At 39.4% G+C, this 18167-nt stretch overlaps 1 protein-coding gene across 2 annotated transcripts in view; it reads right to left on the reverse strand.

The window, feature by feature from the left end:
* Positions 1-3310: 3310 nt before the first annotated feature.
* The window catches only part of pde6a (phosphodiesterase 6A, cGMP-specific, rod, alpha), a 36939-nt gene continuing 22082 nt past the window's right edge, over positions 3311-18167 (reverse strand). For both annotated transcript variants that reach the window (XM_067600016.1, XM_067600017.1), the window contains 12 exons: positions 17802-17867; positions 17441-17587; positions 15543-15650; positions 14876-14985; positions 13603-13690; positions 12885-12985; positions 12253-12360; positions 12104-12167; positions 8274-8348; positions 5993-6076; positions 5157-5325; positions 3311-4882 (listed from right to left, as the gene is read on the reverse strand). In XM_067600016.1, the coding sequence (XP_067456117.1) occupies positions 4839-4882; positions 5157-5325; positions 5993-6076; positions 8274-8348; positions 12104-12167; positions 12253-12360; positions 12885-12985; positions 13603-13690; positions 14876-14985; positions 15543-15650; positions 17441-17587; positions 17802-17867 (1164 nt within the window). In that variant the 3' untranslated portion in view covers positions 3311-4838. The remainder of the gene's footprint in view (positions 4883-5156; positions 5326-5992; positions 6077-8273; positions 8349-12103; positions 12168-12252; positions 12361-12884; positions 12986-13602; positions 13691-14875; positions 14986-15542; positions 15651-17440; positions 17588-17801; positions 17868-18167) is intronic.

The raw sequence follows: 18167 nt of genomic DNA on the forward strand, positions 1-18167 counted from the left end.
AGCATGTTTGTTATTTTTGACATTTAATACACTGAATAATCATTTAACAGTGGCCCACAGGTGGGTCAGCCATTACTAATTCATGCTGTGCAGCCAAATCCCATTCAAATCTAAAGAGCTTCATTTTAAGTTCGAGCGGAGATTTATATTTGTTTTCTTTTGAAACTTTAGAAATGCATCAAATGATGCCTGTAAAGCAGGTGATCTGCTGCACTGTAGACGTTCCAGTTATTCTGATGCAAAGCACTGGATCAGTGCTCAGTGCAATAAATGTAAGTGTGCATCATGAAATGCAAACAAGAATGCATTGCTGGGGCAAAAAAAAAAAAGCCTGAGCAAACTAGTAAAGTGTCTCTCTGCTTAGAAACTGCAGCCTACCCATGCATAGTTGTCCTATAAATAGTCCTGCATCGCTCTCTCCCCGCTGTGGCTTGCAGGCTGGCAGCTCTGCAGTCACGACAGCCCCCCGATCGCTGTTAGAATGGGGCTAAAGCTCCCTTCCTGTAGGCTCACTGGGTGTACTGCAGCTGCTACTCTCCCCTCTCTCTCTCTCTCTCTGCTCTCTGCAGTCACGGGTTGTCCCTGCGTCAGAGCCAGGCTTTACAAGCTCCGCTGATCATCACAACCGTATACGGTAATCCTTTGAGCTCCCAGCACGCCTTTACGTCATGGGGGATTTACGTCATACAGCGGTGACGACACACTTAGATTATGTATCCATGCTATTATTATATTACTACAGCATGTGAGGGAGGGGTGGATGGTCGGTGATGAATTTTGCTCATACCCTGCCGCCCCCCTGCTGAAGCTCCAATGGTGATCAGTTTTCATTATCCTGCTGTCGCGTCATGTGTTTTGTAACAATATCATGTGTGACTCTTGCTGGGAGAATCAACTATAATGTGTACACACATAAACACATGCAAATGGATGGTGCAGCTGTCAGATATTTATACACCGGCAGCTGTTGTGTAAGTCCTCATTTATGCATGTTTCCTGCAGTTATCCTGCATTAGTGCTGCAGACAAATGTTTCTCTTCCAACAGAACTAAAGACTCAGATCTCTAGTTACTCCATTAACATTGTTTTCTAGATGTTTACTTCTTAACAAATATTTGTTGAAACTAAACAGTGAAAGAGACAACATGTAAGGCCAAATGAATGTTTGTACACAGCTCCGACATTCTTCTGTTTAGTAAAACCAGGATCAAAGTGTTTGATCGCTGTTCAAACTCTTTTGCTGGAGCTGGATTTGTGGAGGTGTTTTTTCCTTACAATTTCCAAGAGATTGTGTCCTTATTTTGTCCTCAGGATGATTTGTTGTTCCCAGCAGGGATTTTGGTCATTTGCAGGTCAAAAGACAAGTAAGTGCCAAATAAAACAGAGTTAAGAGTTGCGCTAGGTTAATTCTAACAATTGCATGAATCAGGGCCTAACTATAGTAACTGAAATGCTGTTTATAATGGGTTTTATTTATCCTACACATCTGCAAGCTTTTTACTTTTCAACTAAAATTAAACCGTGTTTTAACCTGGACCTCTGCTGACCTGTAAATCAATGCTTACTGGGTTGTTTTGTACAAGAACAGTTATGGGGGGAAACATTTGACAATCCTCTTGTAGAATCAACACACATTTGTGGTTTGGGATGAAAAGATTTTGAATTTTTGCTGGTTTGAAACTGATGCAAAGATACACTACCAGGAGGGTTCCTGTTTTGGGGGAAATAAATTTTGGTAGCCAGCTCCTGCACACTGCTGTCAGTCAAATGCTCGGTGGGTTATAAATCCTTGTGGTTGAAAAGAGTGCAAAACATTTCCAAACAGATTCTCTTGGCAAGAAAATTAAAGTGTAGTGAGATTTCAGCAAACGTGCAGGGAAAGTGTAACGAATCTGTGAGTCTCAGACAGAAAAGGCTGACAAAATCCGCTGTGTGCATAGTAAACATAAACAATCAAACATACACAACATATGTGAAAGTGATGCATTAAATGCGCTGTTTGACATACTCAAAGTTGTTTTCTATGCAGAGTAATGAAAATGGATATGGATGCAGTAGGTGTATACAGTGGGTGGTGATATATTTAGTAGGGATGTGCAGAGATTCCAGTATTTGTATCTGTATTTGTTGAGGCAGCAAAATTATTTGTATCTGTATTTGTATTCCAATAAAACTGGAAAGAGGCTTAAAAATCCTGTTTTTGTTATTATGACACTTCTGATTTTAGAAAATTAAAGTGTTACAATAAGTGTTCATGAATAAACTACCTTCACCACATTGGGACTTGATCATAGATGACTGTGCTGAATACTGAGCTAAAACTTTACTCATCGCCTCATGCAAACAGACCTCTACCTATTTATACACCCATAACACAGAGCCAGCACAGTGTGTAACATGTAGGGAGGAACTTCAAAGGCAGTTATTGCTTTGCATTTTTCATCATTGCCTGTTTTTTACAACCTAACTTTGTGGAAGGGAGAAGGGGAACAACAGGTTATGGAGAGTCCGTTGGGAGCACTTTGCTTGTGTCAGTAGCTCAGCTTTATCTCTGGGGAACACCCCAACAAATAATTTTTAAAATATTTGTATGAAACAAATATTAGTATAAAACCCACTATTTGTGCTTTGCAGAATAATGTACTTGTATTCGGGCACACCCCTAATATTTAGATACTACTTTCTACTCTATAGACACATGAACACAAACACAGACAGAGACATCTGTGTGTCTCTGATTAACAGAACTTACCAGGATGCGAGAGAATGATTCAAAATCATTATGAGTGTTTAACGGGAATCACAGCAGCAAAAACCAACACACTCACATTACCGACACTAAGGAGGATCAAACTAAGCTGCTACACACACGCGAGGCTCAATAAAAACACAGACGCTGATGATTTTCAGTATGAAAACAGCAATACATATTTACTAATCTCTGCAAAATGAAGCAATGTTGTGATAAAATTTACTTTGGTATAGAGTATACACCAAAGTCAACGCTGTACAACAAATAATAAGCAGCCGATGACCATTGACTGAATAGCACTATACAAATCTTCCTTGGCATTTGCAGCATACATGTACCGACCCGGTCTCACAATCTGTGTACAAATAACTTTACACTTCCAAGTCAAAATCCAATTTTGTGTGCAGATGATACATCTATTTATCGCTGCATTTTTAACCTTTTCACGTCTCACTGCTTGGTTAGGGTTAGAGAAAGGTCAAGATTTGAGTTAAAACAGTAAAACGCTGTGAAAATGTCCCAACGTGATGCTAAAGATGTCCAGTTTGTGGTCAAATCATCTACCTCCTAACAAGCCTAAAAATCATCTTATATAATGTAAGAAATTCGGATTATATTGATGTCACTTCCCTGAGAAGGATTAGCCTATCACCTGCATGCAAAATTGGACTTTGGTGTATGCACTGCACGCAATCTTAAAGTATAAAGTTGAGTTATTTGTATGCAGATTGAAGAGACCGGGGCTGGTATTTCACCAGTCAAGTTCTCATCCCACAGTTGTTAATACAGACATAAATGTAACAGAACTGAACCACACAACTCATATCATGAGACCCAAACAAAATATATAAAATAAGTGTTGATTGTTGGTATACAGACACCAGGGTTTCATGTTTCACTGCACCAGCCGTCTCCTTCTCTTATAAAAGTCAAAAAGCATCAGCAGCTACAGCTACACAAGATAATATGCAAAATACCTTTTTCAACAAGGGGTACAAGTGAGAAAACCTCACAACTTCACACTGAAGGTCCTGCAAACATATTCTTGCCATGTTAGGACCCACCAGGAGTTAAACCAAAAGCTCTGTTTGGTTCCAGAGATCTTATAGATAAAGATGATAAATGTTTCTCTTTTTTTTCATTGGTTTTTGTTCAAATCTGTTTTTAATCTTATTTGTTCTTATCAGATGATTTCATACGCCCTTTGGAGGTTAATTTCACAAGCAAAACATATTATATAAATATTTTATACATTATTGTTTTGTTACTTTTCACTTTTAACATTAACTAACCACCAGCTGTCATCATAGCTACTTTTAAAGGGAGTATTAAAAAGAACAAAAAGCCCGTCATAGACTGTATATGGAGCCTTTCGGGTCAACATTTTCAAAATGATACCTTTCCAGGCAGCTGCTGGTTTCAGTTAATGTCAGAACAGGGCAAACAATTAGCTTTCAAAAGACTAAACTCCTTCCTTGACATCAGGAAGAAGACATTACAGTAAACATTTAGTCAGCTAAATATCTTTAAATACTTATATTAGTTTTGCACGGTAATGATTTGCTAGCAGTGACATTTTTGAAAAGTTTTGTGGGTGCTTTGAAAATGAAAACCAATGCAATAAGCTTCCAAATTAACATTATCCTGATAACAATGCACATGTTTTATTATTGTTTGCCTTCTGGGTTTGATTCTCAGACATTAAATCTTGCTAAACGCAACGAACCGTGTCAACCCTAATCATCAAAATGACTCTAAATGTCAAATGTTGGAGCCTCACACAAACCCCTGAACAAATCATCAAGTTCAGTCATGAATAAAATGTAAAAAGATGAACAGAGAGAAGCGGTGAAGAAAGAAAGAAAGCAGCACAGGAAAAAGTAAAACAGATTTCAATAAATGCAGCCGTAAGAGACAATATAATATATGTGGTATTCTGAAGTGAGAGATGCACTCTCATTAAACTGGATCTTTTAAGTGTGACATCAAACATCACACTGAAAAGGAAGGAAGGATCTTTTGGAGGAAAACCCAGCGTTGGACCACAACCATTGTAAGCGAGCAAGCTGGTCCTGCTGCTGCATCTCTAGCTGAGAGTACACGTCTTTGACTGTGACTGAGCTGCACTCGCTGCAGGAGGAAGGAAAGAAAGGAGGAAAGAAAAACAGGAAGGAAAAACAGAGAAAGGGGTTAATTTTGCATGATTTAAAAATGACCAAGAAAAATGCATTCAAACTTCTACACCTGTGTGGTCATAGAACAGAAGTTTCAGCATAAATTTCACCTGAAAACTGGCACATAGGCTGTTAACGCTCAGAGGTGTTTACGCCCCACATGAGACGGAGAGTAATGCAGTTTGTGTGCTTTAGTCTGTGCGTCTTCACGTTGTCTGAGAGCCTCCTACCTTGTCTGGCGGCCGCAGCTTTCTCAGCTTCCTCCTCCTTGGCTTTCTTGGCCTCCTCGATAGCAGCCAGTTTGGCGTCGTGCACCTCCTTCAGAGCGTTCCACTCCTTCCTGTTGTTCAACAGGCGGTCCAGCATGGGGGTGATCTCCACGTGGAAACGACTGAACTCCTGGGGAGCGTGCGAGGAGGAGAGGTTGACACAAATTAAATCACATTAAATTAAAACAGCAACTTTTTTTCCAGATCTAAACTGTTTAAATTAAATCACACTTAATATAACACTGGAAAAATAAATGAGTCCCAGATGGTGTGAACAAAGTCAATTGGGGTAATTGAGTTGTGCACTTGAAGCGCCTTGAAATAAAGTCATCCGTCTCCAAATGAAGTCAATAACAAGCTAAAAAGGCATCAATCCCTACATAAGGTCACCTTACAAAGTGGCACTGAGATCAAACTTAAATATTACAACTCAAATGAACACGATGAGCTGTGTTACAGATGTCACATCTCAAGTAAAGTCAAGTCAGTTTTATTCATATAGCACATTAGCATAAATCACAAATTTGCCTAAAGGGGTCCTCCAATCTGTACAGCACACAGAACTCTGTCTTTAGACCGTCAATCTGGATAAAAACTTCCTCCCAAAAAACTCTTTAATGGATAAAAACAAATAAAAAACCTCAAGAGCAACAGAGGACGGATGAAAAATAGCAAAATTACATTATGGAAAATCAGGATTACACCTGCATGTAGATGTACCTACAGTCTACCCAGCTGCAGGTGTTCATTTCAGTGAGTCTTCAGTAAGTTGTTGTTTGTGCAGTGTTATGTCTGACCTTGTACACGAAAGCGCAGACAAAGTCGATGAAACCACACTGCAGCTTCGGTAGGTCATCTGCTTTGTTTCTGTCCATCATGGGCTGGAATAGAAAGAGAAAAGTGGATAAAACAATCATATTTATTCCAATCTGGTTGTTGTGTCTATTGATAAAATCTTGCATTTTATCTCAACTTTATTGTATGACGTATTAAAGTACTAATATATCATCAAAGGTCTATTTTAGTGTAATTGTGGCTCCTTAAGTAACAGCGCGGTTGCATTAAAACACACTGAAAGGGTATTTTGAGGATGTAGATTGTTGTTTTGTTGTACTGGATTGTATTATCTTAGTGCTGTTATTTTATCCACCCAGTTATATTGCTGTTTCCCCATTAAGGACGATAAAGTTATTGTTGTATCATCTTATTAAACTTTAGGATCTGTTCTTACATGATGACACTCTGGTAGCAAACCAGAAGAAAACTGAAACCACCGAGCACGGTCACTGGTGCCCTACTAGCCCCATGGAAGCTGTTTTAAAGCTGAGCTCTGACCTTTGACCTCTTAGTGGAGTGGGTGGGGGGAAAAGGCTATCTCCCTAAAGCAGGAAGGACTTTTATGTGAACATACACCTGTTTTATCAGCTACAGTACAACCACAAAGAGGGAGAGTGCTCCGTTCTCCATCAGAACCTGAAAGCCGAGTCTAAAAGCAGCTGAGAGTGAGCGCTCCCTTCACACATGCGTCACACCTTTTTGATATATAAAAAAAAAAAAAAAACATCAAGTGTGCATGCTTGAAAAAAAAAAAAAGGGGGGGCTCTAACTTCTCGGTGTGTCCTTTCTGAGTGTAAATAAACTTACATTAGCTTCATGTACCTGGTTTAACTTTCCAAAAGACACAAATGTGAGCAACACACTGGTCTCTAAAAACCTGTCAAGACCTGTAGAAAAGTTCATGCTAGATGTAATCGCTGGCAAAATTGCCCACCTAAGTATTGCAACCTCTGCAAAGTCGTTTTTTTTTTCCCTTCTTCTTCTTCTTGTCAGACCACAGTGAGTCACAGAATCGACTGCTTGGAAAATACAAACTGATCAAAATGAAAAGTTTTCCCTGCTGACACAGATGCTATTAAATTCAGAGCACTGTGAGGTGAGAGAGTGTGGGATGGTGCTTCTCGCACTTCAAGTGTCTCAAGGACATGAGGGAATGGAACAGAGCGAGAGAGAGACACAGGCAGAGGAGGAGGAGAGAGAGCCGGGGGGAATATGGTCGGCTGGGTTAGGGCCACAGTGACCGCTCTTTCTGTATCAGTGCTCCACATAATGGTCTGTACATCGCTCTACACCACCGCCGCAGGGAACTAAATCTGTCTTTTCATTTCGTCTTCCAACTGCGCTTCTGTCTCTTGTTCTTCTTCTTCTTCTCCTCTCCTCTCATCCCGTCCTTCCCGCTTCTCTATCCTGAATTGAAGCCTAAAGAGAATCTTGTCCTGCCCTAATTCCCCGTGATTCTTGTCCACCCACCAAATCTTCTCTTTCTTCTCCACTCAAACTTTAGCTCTCTGGCACAAACTCAAATAAAAAAAATAAATAAATAAAAAAAATCCTGGAACAATAAGAAAGACCCTGAAAAGATATCAAACCGTACAGTTAATCCAAGAACAAATCAGAAGACTAGAATCCAAACTGTGGAGGAAAGATTGATCAGACATTCAACAACTGACTTTTGCAAACTGAAGGAGTTTAAACAAGTTGAAACGCTAAATGTTAAACATCTCAATTATGTTGAACTACGATGGATATTTCTTATAGTTGAGTATCAGGGTTCTGCCAATATGTTTCTCTGAGAATTTAAGCCTATTTTACTGTATATTTATACCAAAATTAATTCAAAATAGTGAAAATAAACAATTCTGCAGTTATTTTTCTTCAGCAGCAATAAACCTTTAGAAGAAGGCCGTATCCGACTCAGATTTTGGAAAAATCTATAATAATGAAGTGCTTTCTCATCCTTTTCTTCTCACCTCCTGCCCTACTCCATCTAGCACTAATTCTTAAATTATGTTTTATTGATTTTCAATAGGGGAATCCTCTTTTTGAGGCCAGAGTCTATAAAACAGAACAGCAGCACTGCTGCAGCTGGAGGGACTTTGTTGTTTTAGCTCCAGAGGACGTCAGCAGGACGGCCGCTGCTTCCCATCCATCTCTTTATCGCTCGCCCAACCTTCTGTCTAGCGTTCATCCATCTCTATCAGTCCCCAAGCTCTCTCTCTCTCTCTCTCTCCATGTCCTTACAATGGGCTGTTGCTCCAGGACTGTCCTCTCCAGGTCTCCCTGCTCCCAGAACTCAGCTGCTACAGACAGCGCCACCTAGAGGATGAAACAAAATGTTTTGAGAAGTCAGAATTTGTCTCACATGCATTTTGGTGATTTTGATCATCACTTCAATGAGTACATAGTCTTCTACAGGTTGTAAATCCAGTGGTTTTGAGCCCCGTGCATAAACTCATAATACACAGTTGTCAAGCTGAAAACCCAGCTGCTTTTTACGGTTTTTGAAAAGTTGATAATATGCATATCAAAGTTTTCACAATAGCGTCACAATATGTCTCATCTAGATTTGCATCATAAGCTCCCAGAGCCCAAGATTTCATCTTTAAGTTGCTTATTCTGTCTAACAAACAGTCCAAAATCCAGAGATAATAAATGTACAATGACATAAAACAGAGAAAAGCAGCAAGAAGTCACATTCGAGAAGCTGGAACCAAAGAAAATGTGACTTTTTTGCTTGTACAATTACTTGATTATCAAAATTCTCATTAAAGACTAAAGACTAATAATGTCAGCACTATGTATTCTGGTGTAATTGTCCTTTTAAGACACTGGCAGTCCTAAAGCTACAGTTAGAGCACAGTTTCAACAGGGATGATCTGAGTGTGATTTTATTGAGCAGGAAAAGTCTCGTACACGTTGTTAAAATCATCTAATAAAGCTTCCCTCAGTGTCCCATAAGTGAGCATCTTATTCACTGCTCATGTGGCAGCTTCAAGCTTTGTTTCTTGATGAGATGAAAGCCTGTGTTTTCTGCCCTCACACACCCAAAACGGAGCGATGTGAGATCTGATGAATAATATGTGAATTCTATATTCAGGATAGAAACCATCCTTTTAGAAAGAATTAGTCATCAAGCCAGTTTTTGGGGAACAATTGCCATGAGGCTGGTGCAGCCTGTAGACAGATATTGTGTGCGCGTGGGAGGCAAAAACTGAGTGAAAAATAAAATATCAGCCATAAAAATGTCAGTGGAATATCTTATCGAGAATGAAGCTTGAGCTTTTTTTTCCTCTCCATAACATCTTAAAGAGGATTGTCTATCATCAATAAAAATCTGAGGGAATTTATCTGTACTTGAGAAGATTTTTATGTGGGAATCCGACCATCTTATCAGCTTAAATCACAAAGTCGAGCTATAACAGACTCATTTCACACTAACAGAGATTCGCTCGGCTTAAATTCAGTATAGAGCATGTGCAGGTCTCCCGCTCATTATCGTCACCAAAACTGGAGTTTGGGGACCTTCGTATGACAGCTACAATATGTTACCCTCTATATTCAGGGTGGAATTCACCTTTAAGGGGAAGAGTTAGTCATCAAACTACTTTTGGAGCACAATCCGCTGGAGGACGGTTGCTGCTGCAGATAGATATCCTGACAGTGTGTGTGGGTTGTAGAGCTGACTCACCAGGTGCAGACAAATGTGAAATCAAACCAGAAAAAATATCTGCCAAAAAACATAAGAGTATCCTAATTGGAAGGAGTTGCGCAATGCAGGACGAGTTGCAGAACTGTCCTAAAGTCAGATAAAACTCTGTTTTCATATCAGTTACTCTACTGATGCTCGTCGTTATACAGCTGGTAAGCAAATAATTTAGTTTGATATAATGAGATCTGCTGTATTATATCAGCTTGCAAACCTGCTCATAATGTAGCTGAGAGTCAGTTGATTATCTTGTTTGCTAAGCCTGTTTGTACTAGGGATGTGCAGAGATCCCAGTATTTGTATTTGTATCTGTATTTGTTGAGGCAGCAAAATTATTTGTATTTGTATTCCAATAAAAGTGGAGAGAGGCTTGAAAATTAAAACTTTTGTTTTTATGACACTTGAACGGGTCTTGAACTGGAGTCTCCCAGATCATAGATGATTGCGCTGATTACTGAGCTAAAACTTTACTCATCGCTTCATTGCAGACAGACCTCTACCTATTTATACACCCACAACACAGAGACAGCACACCGTAGGGAGGAACTTCAAAGGCAATTATTGCTTTGCACTTTTCATTTATTGCCTATTTTTTACAACCTAACTTTGTGGAAAGGAGAAGGGGAACAACAGGTTATGGAGAGTCCATTGGGAGCACTTTGCTTGTGTGAGTAGCTCAGCTTTATCTCTGGGGAACACCCCCAACAAATAATTATTTAAATATTTGTATGAAACAAATATTCGTATAAAACCCACTATTTGTGCTTTGCTGAATAATGTATTTGTATTCGAGCACACCCCTAGTTTGTACCCCTGAAGTACAACTGCAACTGATGAAGAAAAATGATGATGGGAGCCTGGGGACCACACTGCTGGTGATTTGAATCCCAGATCAGCTAAACCCATTTTTAACTATATAAAATGCTTTATAATATAGCAAAATTGTCTTAAGCACATTGATAACATTTTTCCCACCAGATGTTTGGGTTTCCAGCGATCCACACCAGTCTTTATTGTAACAGGTGGTTTGGGGTTCATTAACTTGACTAAAATAAAATATATGAGCCACTATATGCTAGTTAGCTGATAGTATTGCTGGCCCCCAACTGGGACCAGATCTCGCAGTTCAAAAACAGGATTCTGACCACAAATCGGAAAAGTCAAATTAAGTAGTAAATAGTACCACTTTCATGCTTTTTTTAACTGCAAAACCCACCCATAAAATGAGGCAAGACTGGCAGGATCTGCTTCCCATAATAGTCCCTCTCCAGTGAGCGAGGTGAGCACAGCTGGAGTTTGAAGCTGAGATGAAAATTTGCCAAAAGTGAGTTCAAGCTTTTCATTCCCAGTGAGGGATTACTTTTATTAACTGTGTTCTCTGTTCTATTTAGAACTAGATGGGAGTCAAGTCAGTTTTATTTGTATAGCGTAATATCACTTAGCGAATAGACCAGAGAACATCTCAGATGTGCAGTAGGATGACAAAATTATAGATGGATTGATAATGTATAAGAAACATGAAAGGCCTGTCAAAAATGATTTCAAACATCTTTATTAATATCATTCGTTTTCAACATTTGTGGTGTAGTTGTGGTTTTATTTGAAGACATTTTCTTTAAAAGGTAAAATTATCCAGTATTTCAATAGAAAATGTTTGAAAAAATAAACAATTTTGTGAAGGAAAATGTGTTTTTCCTGCCAGTTAATCATACCTCTACTCTTACAATTTATTTGGTGAGAATAATGTATTATTACCTTTACCTGTCGGTTCTGTTGACAGATCAAATACTTTACCAGCAAGGTCTCAAGCTCTGCTTTGAATTACCATTACTGGTTTTATTATGGGTACAACGGTTTTATTATGGGTATTGAGTTTCTGCCTTATGAGTGTATAAGACTGTAAATGTGTGTATATGACTGAAGTAGGCATTACTGAAAAACAGCACCTGCTCGGTCAATTGCGGACAAATAAAAGTAAAAAACGACACTATCAGCAGCCTTTCGAACAGCCAAAGATGCTTCCAGTTCATATTGATATGCCCCTGTGTGCAGGCTTAATGGCGATGTGTATATTACATACTTTACTGAAGTAAAATGCTGAGTCTGCCGAGCAGTGATGAGGGGAATGAAAAGCAGCAGGTTGCTTTTGATGCATGAGGCCGTCAGGAGTCACTGCTGAACGCTGCTGAGAGAAATGGTAGCGCTGACAAAATGTCATTCTCTGTCTACTTTATCATTGGTTCCCCTCTCAAAGAGTCACTCCTGGAGCCTGTGTCTTATTACTGTGAACGGCTGGATGTTAGTGAAGCCGGAGAGACGTTTTACTTCTACAGCTGTGAAGTATGAAAAAGGACCTTGTGCGTACCTTGCTCTGGACCTCCCATGGTTTGGCGATGGCAGAGAGGTCACAAGCGGTCATCATCATGGCCCTACAAAGACGATACAGGATTTAGATGACTGTGTGCATGTACATATGTTGGTATAGTAGCTGCCATTATGAGTGTTTGCGCCTACATGACAATCTCTTTGCGCGTAGTCTCCAGCATCATGTACTTGGTCCAGTCATTCCAGTTCTCGTAGGTCTTGGACTGGTCCACGATCTTCTGGAACATCGTCCTCTTCCTGCACAGAAACAAAACGGCGTTCCAGTACCTATTCCTCTTATCTGTCTGTCTGCTAACTGTCCGTCTGTCTCTCATGTGCTTTACAGACTTCAGGAGGTGTTTCTAATAATGAAGGTAGGAGCGATGTCTTTACTCTCTCATTCAGTTTTGTCTGTTTTTGTGTATTCCTTCCTGGATAATCCACTTTTTCAGTGGTAAATTACAGTCACTTAGTAAATTGTGAGTGTTTATATCTAAAAACTCAAATTAAAACAAATGAAATGATCAATAAGAGTGTCACAGTTGTTTTTCAAAGGGATTTTTTGTCATTTTTTCTGTATTTGATAGTTGACATTGTAGAGAAAGACGAGAAACATGGGAGCCAGCCAGAATCAAACCAGTTATATTGTGTGTGTCTTAACCATTAGCCTATGAGCACACCTGGCCAAAATGGCATTTCAAGCACAGAAATGATGAATAGACAGATTTAGTCACAGTTTGTTTGATCAATAAATAGCTGTGTTCATGTATTGTTATACTGACTTGAAGTAGAGAGCCAGGTCAGTGGCGATGATGGCGATGTCCATGAGGTGGATGACGAGGTCGTGCTGACGACGGTTCAGATTCTGGTAAATGTTCAGTGACTGAAAGACGAAGACGAAGAGAAGAACAAGAATGACTTTTCAAAATAAAGGTACACCACGTAGTTTAAAAATGGCCATGTGCGTGTGTGTAGGAGAGGCTGGCCCTGATTGGCCATCCTAAGATATAGTATCATGTTTGAGGCTTTAATCCAGCAGATGTGATCTCAAAACGGTTTTGCCAAACAAACACAAAGAGCAAAGAGAAGACTACAACAGCCCTCATTTGATGTGAAAGAGAAAATGTGTGACAAGGCTGATACACTGGAAAAAGATACAGAGCACAGAAAGCTACAACATGTTTCTAAGGTTTTCTGATCAGATTCTGCTACTGTACTCAACAGTGTAATTTAACAACAGCTGCAGTTCCCACAAGCCGATGGTAAAGCATCATGGGATACTTTATTGAATGCTGGAAACATAATAGTGATTTTAATTTAATTTTATTAACCATAATCTTATTTTCCCAACAGAAGTGATGTGAGGGATGGGTGGGCCTTCACTTCTTTATATTCATTGTGGGACTGTTGTGTTGCTTTACATTGTACAGGTGTTCAGGTGTCAATGTGTCCACCCCTTTATGCATGTACGTGTGTGTGTGTGTGTGCACTGCAGTATACTTCATCTCTCAGCAGAGTCTTGCCAAACTCCAGATGGTGTCTTTCCAGGATTGAAGAGCCATGAAGCTTTGCCAGAGGATTACCAGACCTGGGTAAAAAAAAAAACAACACACACACATGCACACAAACAGCATTGTTGGGAGGTTACACTGTGATAAATCATGCATGTTAAACTACGGGTGGGCCTGGCTTGCAGTGTCTGTGGCTAATGGCGGCTCTCATTAGCTCATCCATCAGCAGGTGGAGTAGAGCAGCCAGAGGTGTTATCTGGTCAATATCAGCCCATTGATGCTCTCTCAGTGAGTGACGGTACCTTCAAAAAACAGCTGAGGTCAGCTCGTCCACACACAGGAGGAGTGACGGCTGTCACTTTTGGGGGCAATTATACAAAGTCTGAATAACTAAGCAGTCTTATTTCCTAAGTGAAGAAGTTTCTAAATGATTTTAATTAATCTTCATAAAAATTGGGTCATGTCAGTTTTCTTTGCCAGTAAACGTGTTGCAACTTTTTGAACTCAAAGTCTTCCTGTGAAACTTTGAGATTTTGTTTGAAACTGTGCTCCTGTAGTAAACATCTATCAGCTGGTGGCATCACTTAGATATTTTATTGGGTATGTTGCACTGAAATACATGTTACATGCAAACATGTTATCTGAAAATGTAAAAGTGTACATCATGTCAGAAATGACAGCAATCAGTGGCTGTTAATTCATTTATAAAAACCTGAAGGTAACTATGTCATGACTTTCAGTTTTTTCAAACTGATTCTTATATTTGAAAGCAATTTCAATTGTCTCTTTAATAACATTTAAAAGATAAGTCATTTTTTTCAGAATATGCAGAAACAACCGACAGTATAATTTCAATCACAAATAAAAAAATAATAATAATAGAAATACAAAGTATATAAAATATTGTTAAAGCATTGGCCTAAAAACAAAAAGTTACTCATATTTTAGTGCTGAGAAAACTGACTAATAAAATCAATATTCCCTTAAAACAAACTTGCTGATATATTGAATACGATCTTGTTTTTCTAAACTATTTCAAAATAAGATGTGTGTTGAATATTGCTGGCTGCCGCCACACCAGACAGCACAGGCTACAAACAACTTCACCAATAACACAGAATCACATTTATATTTTAGTCATTTAGACACACAGTAGGGCTCTGCAGTTAGTCTGTGTGGGGATCAAACCTGTCACCTTTCAGCTGATTAGAAGACATGCTGACACATGACCCTCCCCTTCCTCATCTCCTCCTATTACTCACTTCATCTGGTAGAGGTTGTTGGTTCCTCTGTGGTCGATATCGTGACACAAGCCGGCGGTCACCATGGCCATACACTCCAGGTCTGTGTAGTAGCGCTTCAGATCACCTGTCTGAGAAACACAAACACACACGAGAGACAATTTATTGATAGTGTCTATTGTACACATAGAATTTCATTGAGTAATTCAAAGCGTGCACACACACACACACACGCAGACATATACTGGTTGTCAGGGTTTAACAGTAGAGGATGCATAAACTGGTTTTATTAATGACCAGTTCAGGCAAAACTGAGTAGCTATTTGTTTACAGACACACTTCATTATCTCTCTTGTTGACTCCCCCCTTTCTCACTTACACACACACACACACATATATATATGCAGACATGCATGACCGCATACACACTACATGGTGGTGATGATGGTGACAACAAGACATGAAAGAAGAGAATCAGATAGGAAGGCAGAAGAGGGAGGGGAGGGGGTTGTTATTTTGAGAGATGGAAGAGGAAAAGGAAAGATGAAAGAGGAGAAAAAGGGAGGAAAAACAGCAGGAGGTGAGGTTAACGCCTCCCCCAAGTAATCACAGAGGAGTGATGTTTACTTGAGGAGGAGTGTGTGTGTTTTTGTGTGTATGTGTGTGTGTGCATTAGTGTGTGTCTGACCATAAGCAGGGTGAACATGGTCTGTCCAACGTTGAATCCGTGTCTCCAGTTGTGGTAGGTGATCCTTCTGTAGCCTTTACTGAGTGAGTAGACGAACCTCACCAGGGCCTGCAGATCACACACACACACACAGAATTTACTGACTTTATGTTATGTTCCCATGACAATTAAAAACTTGAACATACACAAAAAACTAATACAAAGCTCTGCCGAATACAGACACTCCTTCATCATTCCAACTAAACAGCTGCATTTTGACGATTATTAGCCACCGCTAATGACTACAGGCACACAGACATGCATGGTTGAGTATCAGAGAGAAACCAACATCAGTCTTTATTTTTGGACTAATGTACTGCATGTTTTCACTAACTAATTACCCTCCAAAAAACCCATACGAGCTTACCGCACACTTGCTCTGCAATCCCAACCCACAATTTTCATTCTCTTGCTATATTAATTCATTGTTTATGGACTTTCAGCTGAGTCAAATTGCGATGATATGATCTTATGACATCATTCTACAAGTCTTTATTGGCCATATTTCTTTTATTGTAGGCAAGCCGTAATTAAAAACTAACTAAATTAATTATTTAAACTTTTATCTTACACATAAATTTAAATATATGTATCATATAATGCATGACAGCGGAAGACAGTTAATGGCTTTGAACATTAACTGCATGATTTTATGTGTTATGTTGCATCCATTTGTCGTAAATGATATATACTCATATTGCAAAATGTCCTAGTTTAATGTCGTGCTAATGATTTCAACTATATTTCAATGCAGCCCTGATTGGGACACACAGTGTATCATTTCAAGCACAGTACAATAGCTGACTGACGTTTCTTCACTCATGCATCGACGTTAAAAGGATAGGTTCACAATTTTTCTGTCTTAAAAACAACAGTCCGGTGCCCGTTTGAACAGTGAAAGAGGTTTTCCTCGCTATAATCATTCCTCCTGTTCATACTGGCTAAAAAAAGATCCTCTTCAAATGCACTTGCAATGTAAGTGATGACGCCTAAAATCCACACACAGTCGAGTAGTGCAAAAGTCAAGTAGTGCCAAAATGCATTTAAAAGTTTATCTGAAGCTTATATGAGGCCTTCAGCAGTCTGAGTTAATCATATCAAGTGGATATCTGACACATTTCCAGTCTTTTTAGCATCAAATTCCCTTTTCGTGGAAGTATAGTAACAAAAAGAGAGACTTTGGCACTAAAAAGACTGTAACGTTGAAAGATATCTGCTTGATTTGACTCATTTGGATGCTGAAGCTTCATATTAGCATGATTGTTGTTTTAAGACACAATGAAAGACTGGGAACCCGTCCTTTGACCCACATCTGACTGAACACACCAGTCACTCTGCTCTCTGCACCAGCATCAGAATAAAAGCCTGGTGGTTTGGAAAGCTTTGTGAAGTGCAGTCTTATAACATACAAGAGGATGGGGGGGGGGACTCAAGAATTCCTGGAATCATTAAAAAAATCTGTCATTACAAATCTTCCAGAAGTATCTTTCTAATCCCCTTCAAAGTACTCTCCTTCAGATGTGATACACTTGTCCCAGCACTTCCTGGAAACATTTCCTGTAGTCATATTTTGTCACAATGTCCAGACCCTCCTGTGTTTTTTATCCTGGATTTCCTCCACAGAATCTTCTCTCTTTCAGTCCTTTTTTTTTAAAGTTTCATTCACTCACCAGCGGCAAATCCAATAACCACACCCTGCTCCTGTACTATCAATGGCTTCTGGGAATTTTTTGGTTCTTTGCTAATGCTAATGCTAATGAATCTCATCTATGTTGATATTCCAGCCCTTTGAGATGTTTATATGGGAAAACATGCAGCCAAACTAACTTACAAATGAACTAACAAAGAAAACCACCCACCTCTCTGGGAACGTGAAACTTGTCCACCACTTTCAGTTCATAGTACATCCTGATGCCGCACTTCACCAGGTCCATTTCACTGTGTTCAAAGTCGCAGAAGTGAAACTCTAAGATCTCAGATTTCCTAGCGTCCGGCAAAACTTCTGACTGTGGACAAAGACGGAAAAACATTCAAGAGGTTTTTTTGCAATCGTTTTGTTGTGGCTTGGTTTGGATTTTATGTGAATTTTGTCTTATGCAGAATTCTTTTCCTTTGCATTAGGGGAAATCTTTTTTTTTTTGTTATTTGGAGTATGGTTTCATATTTCAAGACTGAGTTCATTTCTAGAGAAACATGTTTGATGTTTTCTTGTTTTTTTACCAGAATCTCTTGGAGCTCCTCCTCCTCACACTCATCCGGTTCCTTTCCCCATCTCTCTCTGGTGTTCTGGGGGGAAACACACATCATCAACGCTCACCTTGGATGAAATGGTTCAGCATCAATCAATCAACCCACTCTTGATCTAAAGGTCAAACCAGGTCATTTCTCTCTGCTTTTATTCTCTCTGTCTCTCTCCCTGTCCGCTGACAAATCACCTCATAGAAAATCTGACAGCTTATTTCAGCTTATAAACGATGCTCACCTCCTGTTTATATCATCCACATCCACAGACTGGTTTCTGGCCAGTTTTGTTCTGTTTAACCCCAACATCTAACCAAAAGGGATTAAAAAAAAGCCACTAAATTT

This window comes from Thunnus thynnus, chromosome 9 (genome assembly GCF_963924715.1).
Source record: "Thunnus thynnus chromosome 9, fThuThy2.1, whole genome shotgun sequence".
Lineage (NCBI taxonomy): Eukaryota > Metazoa > Chordata > Actinopteri > Scombriformes > Scombridae > Thunnus > Thunnus thynnus.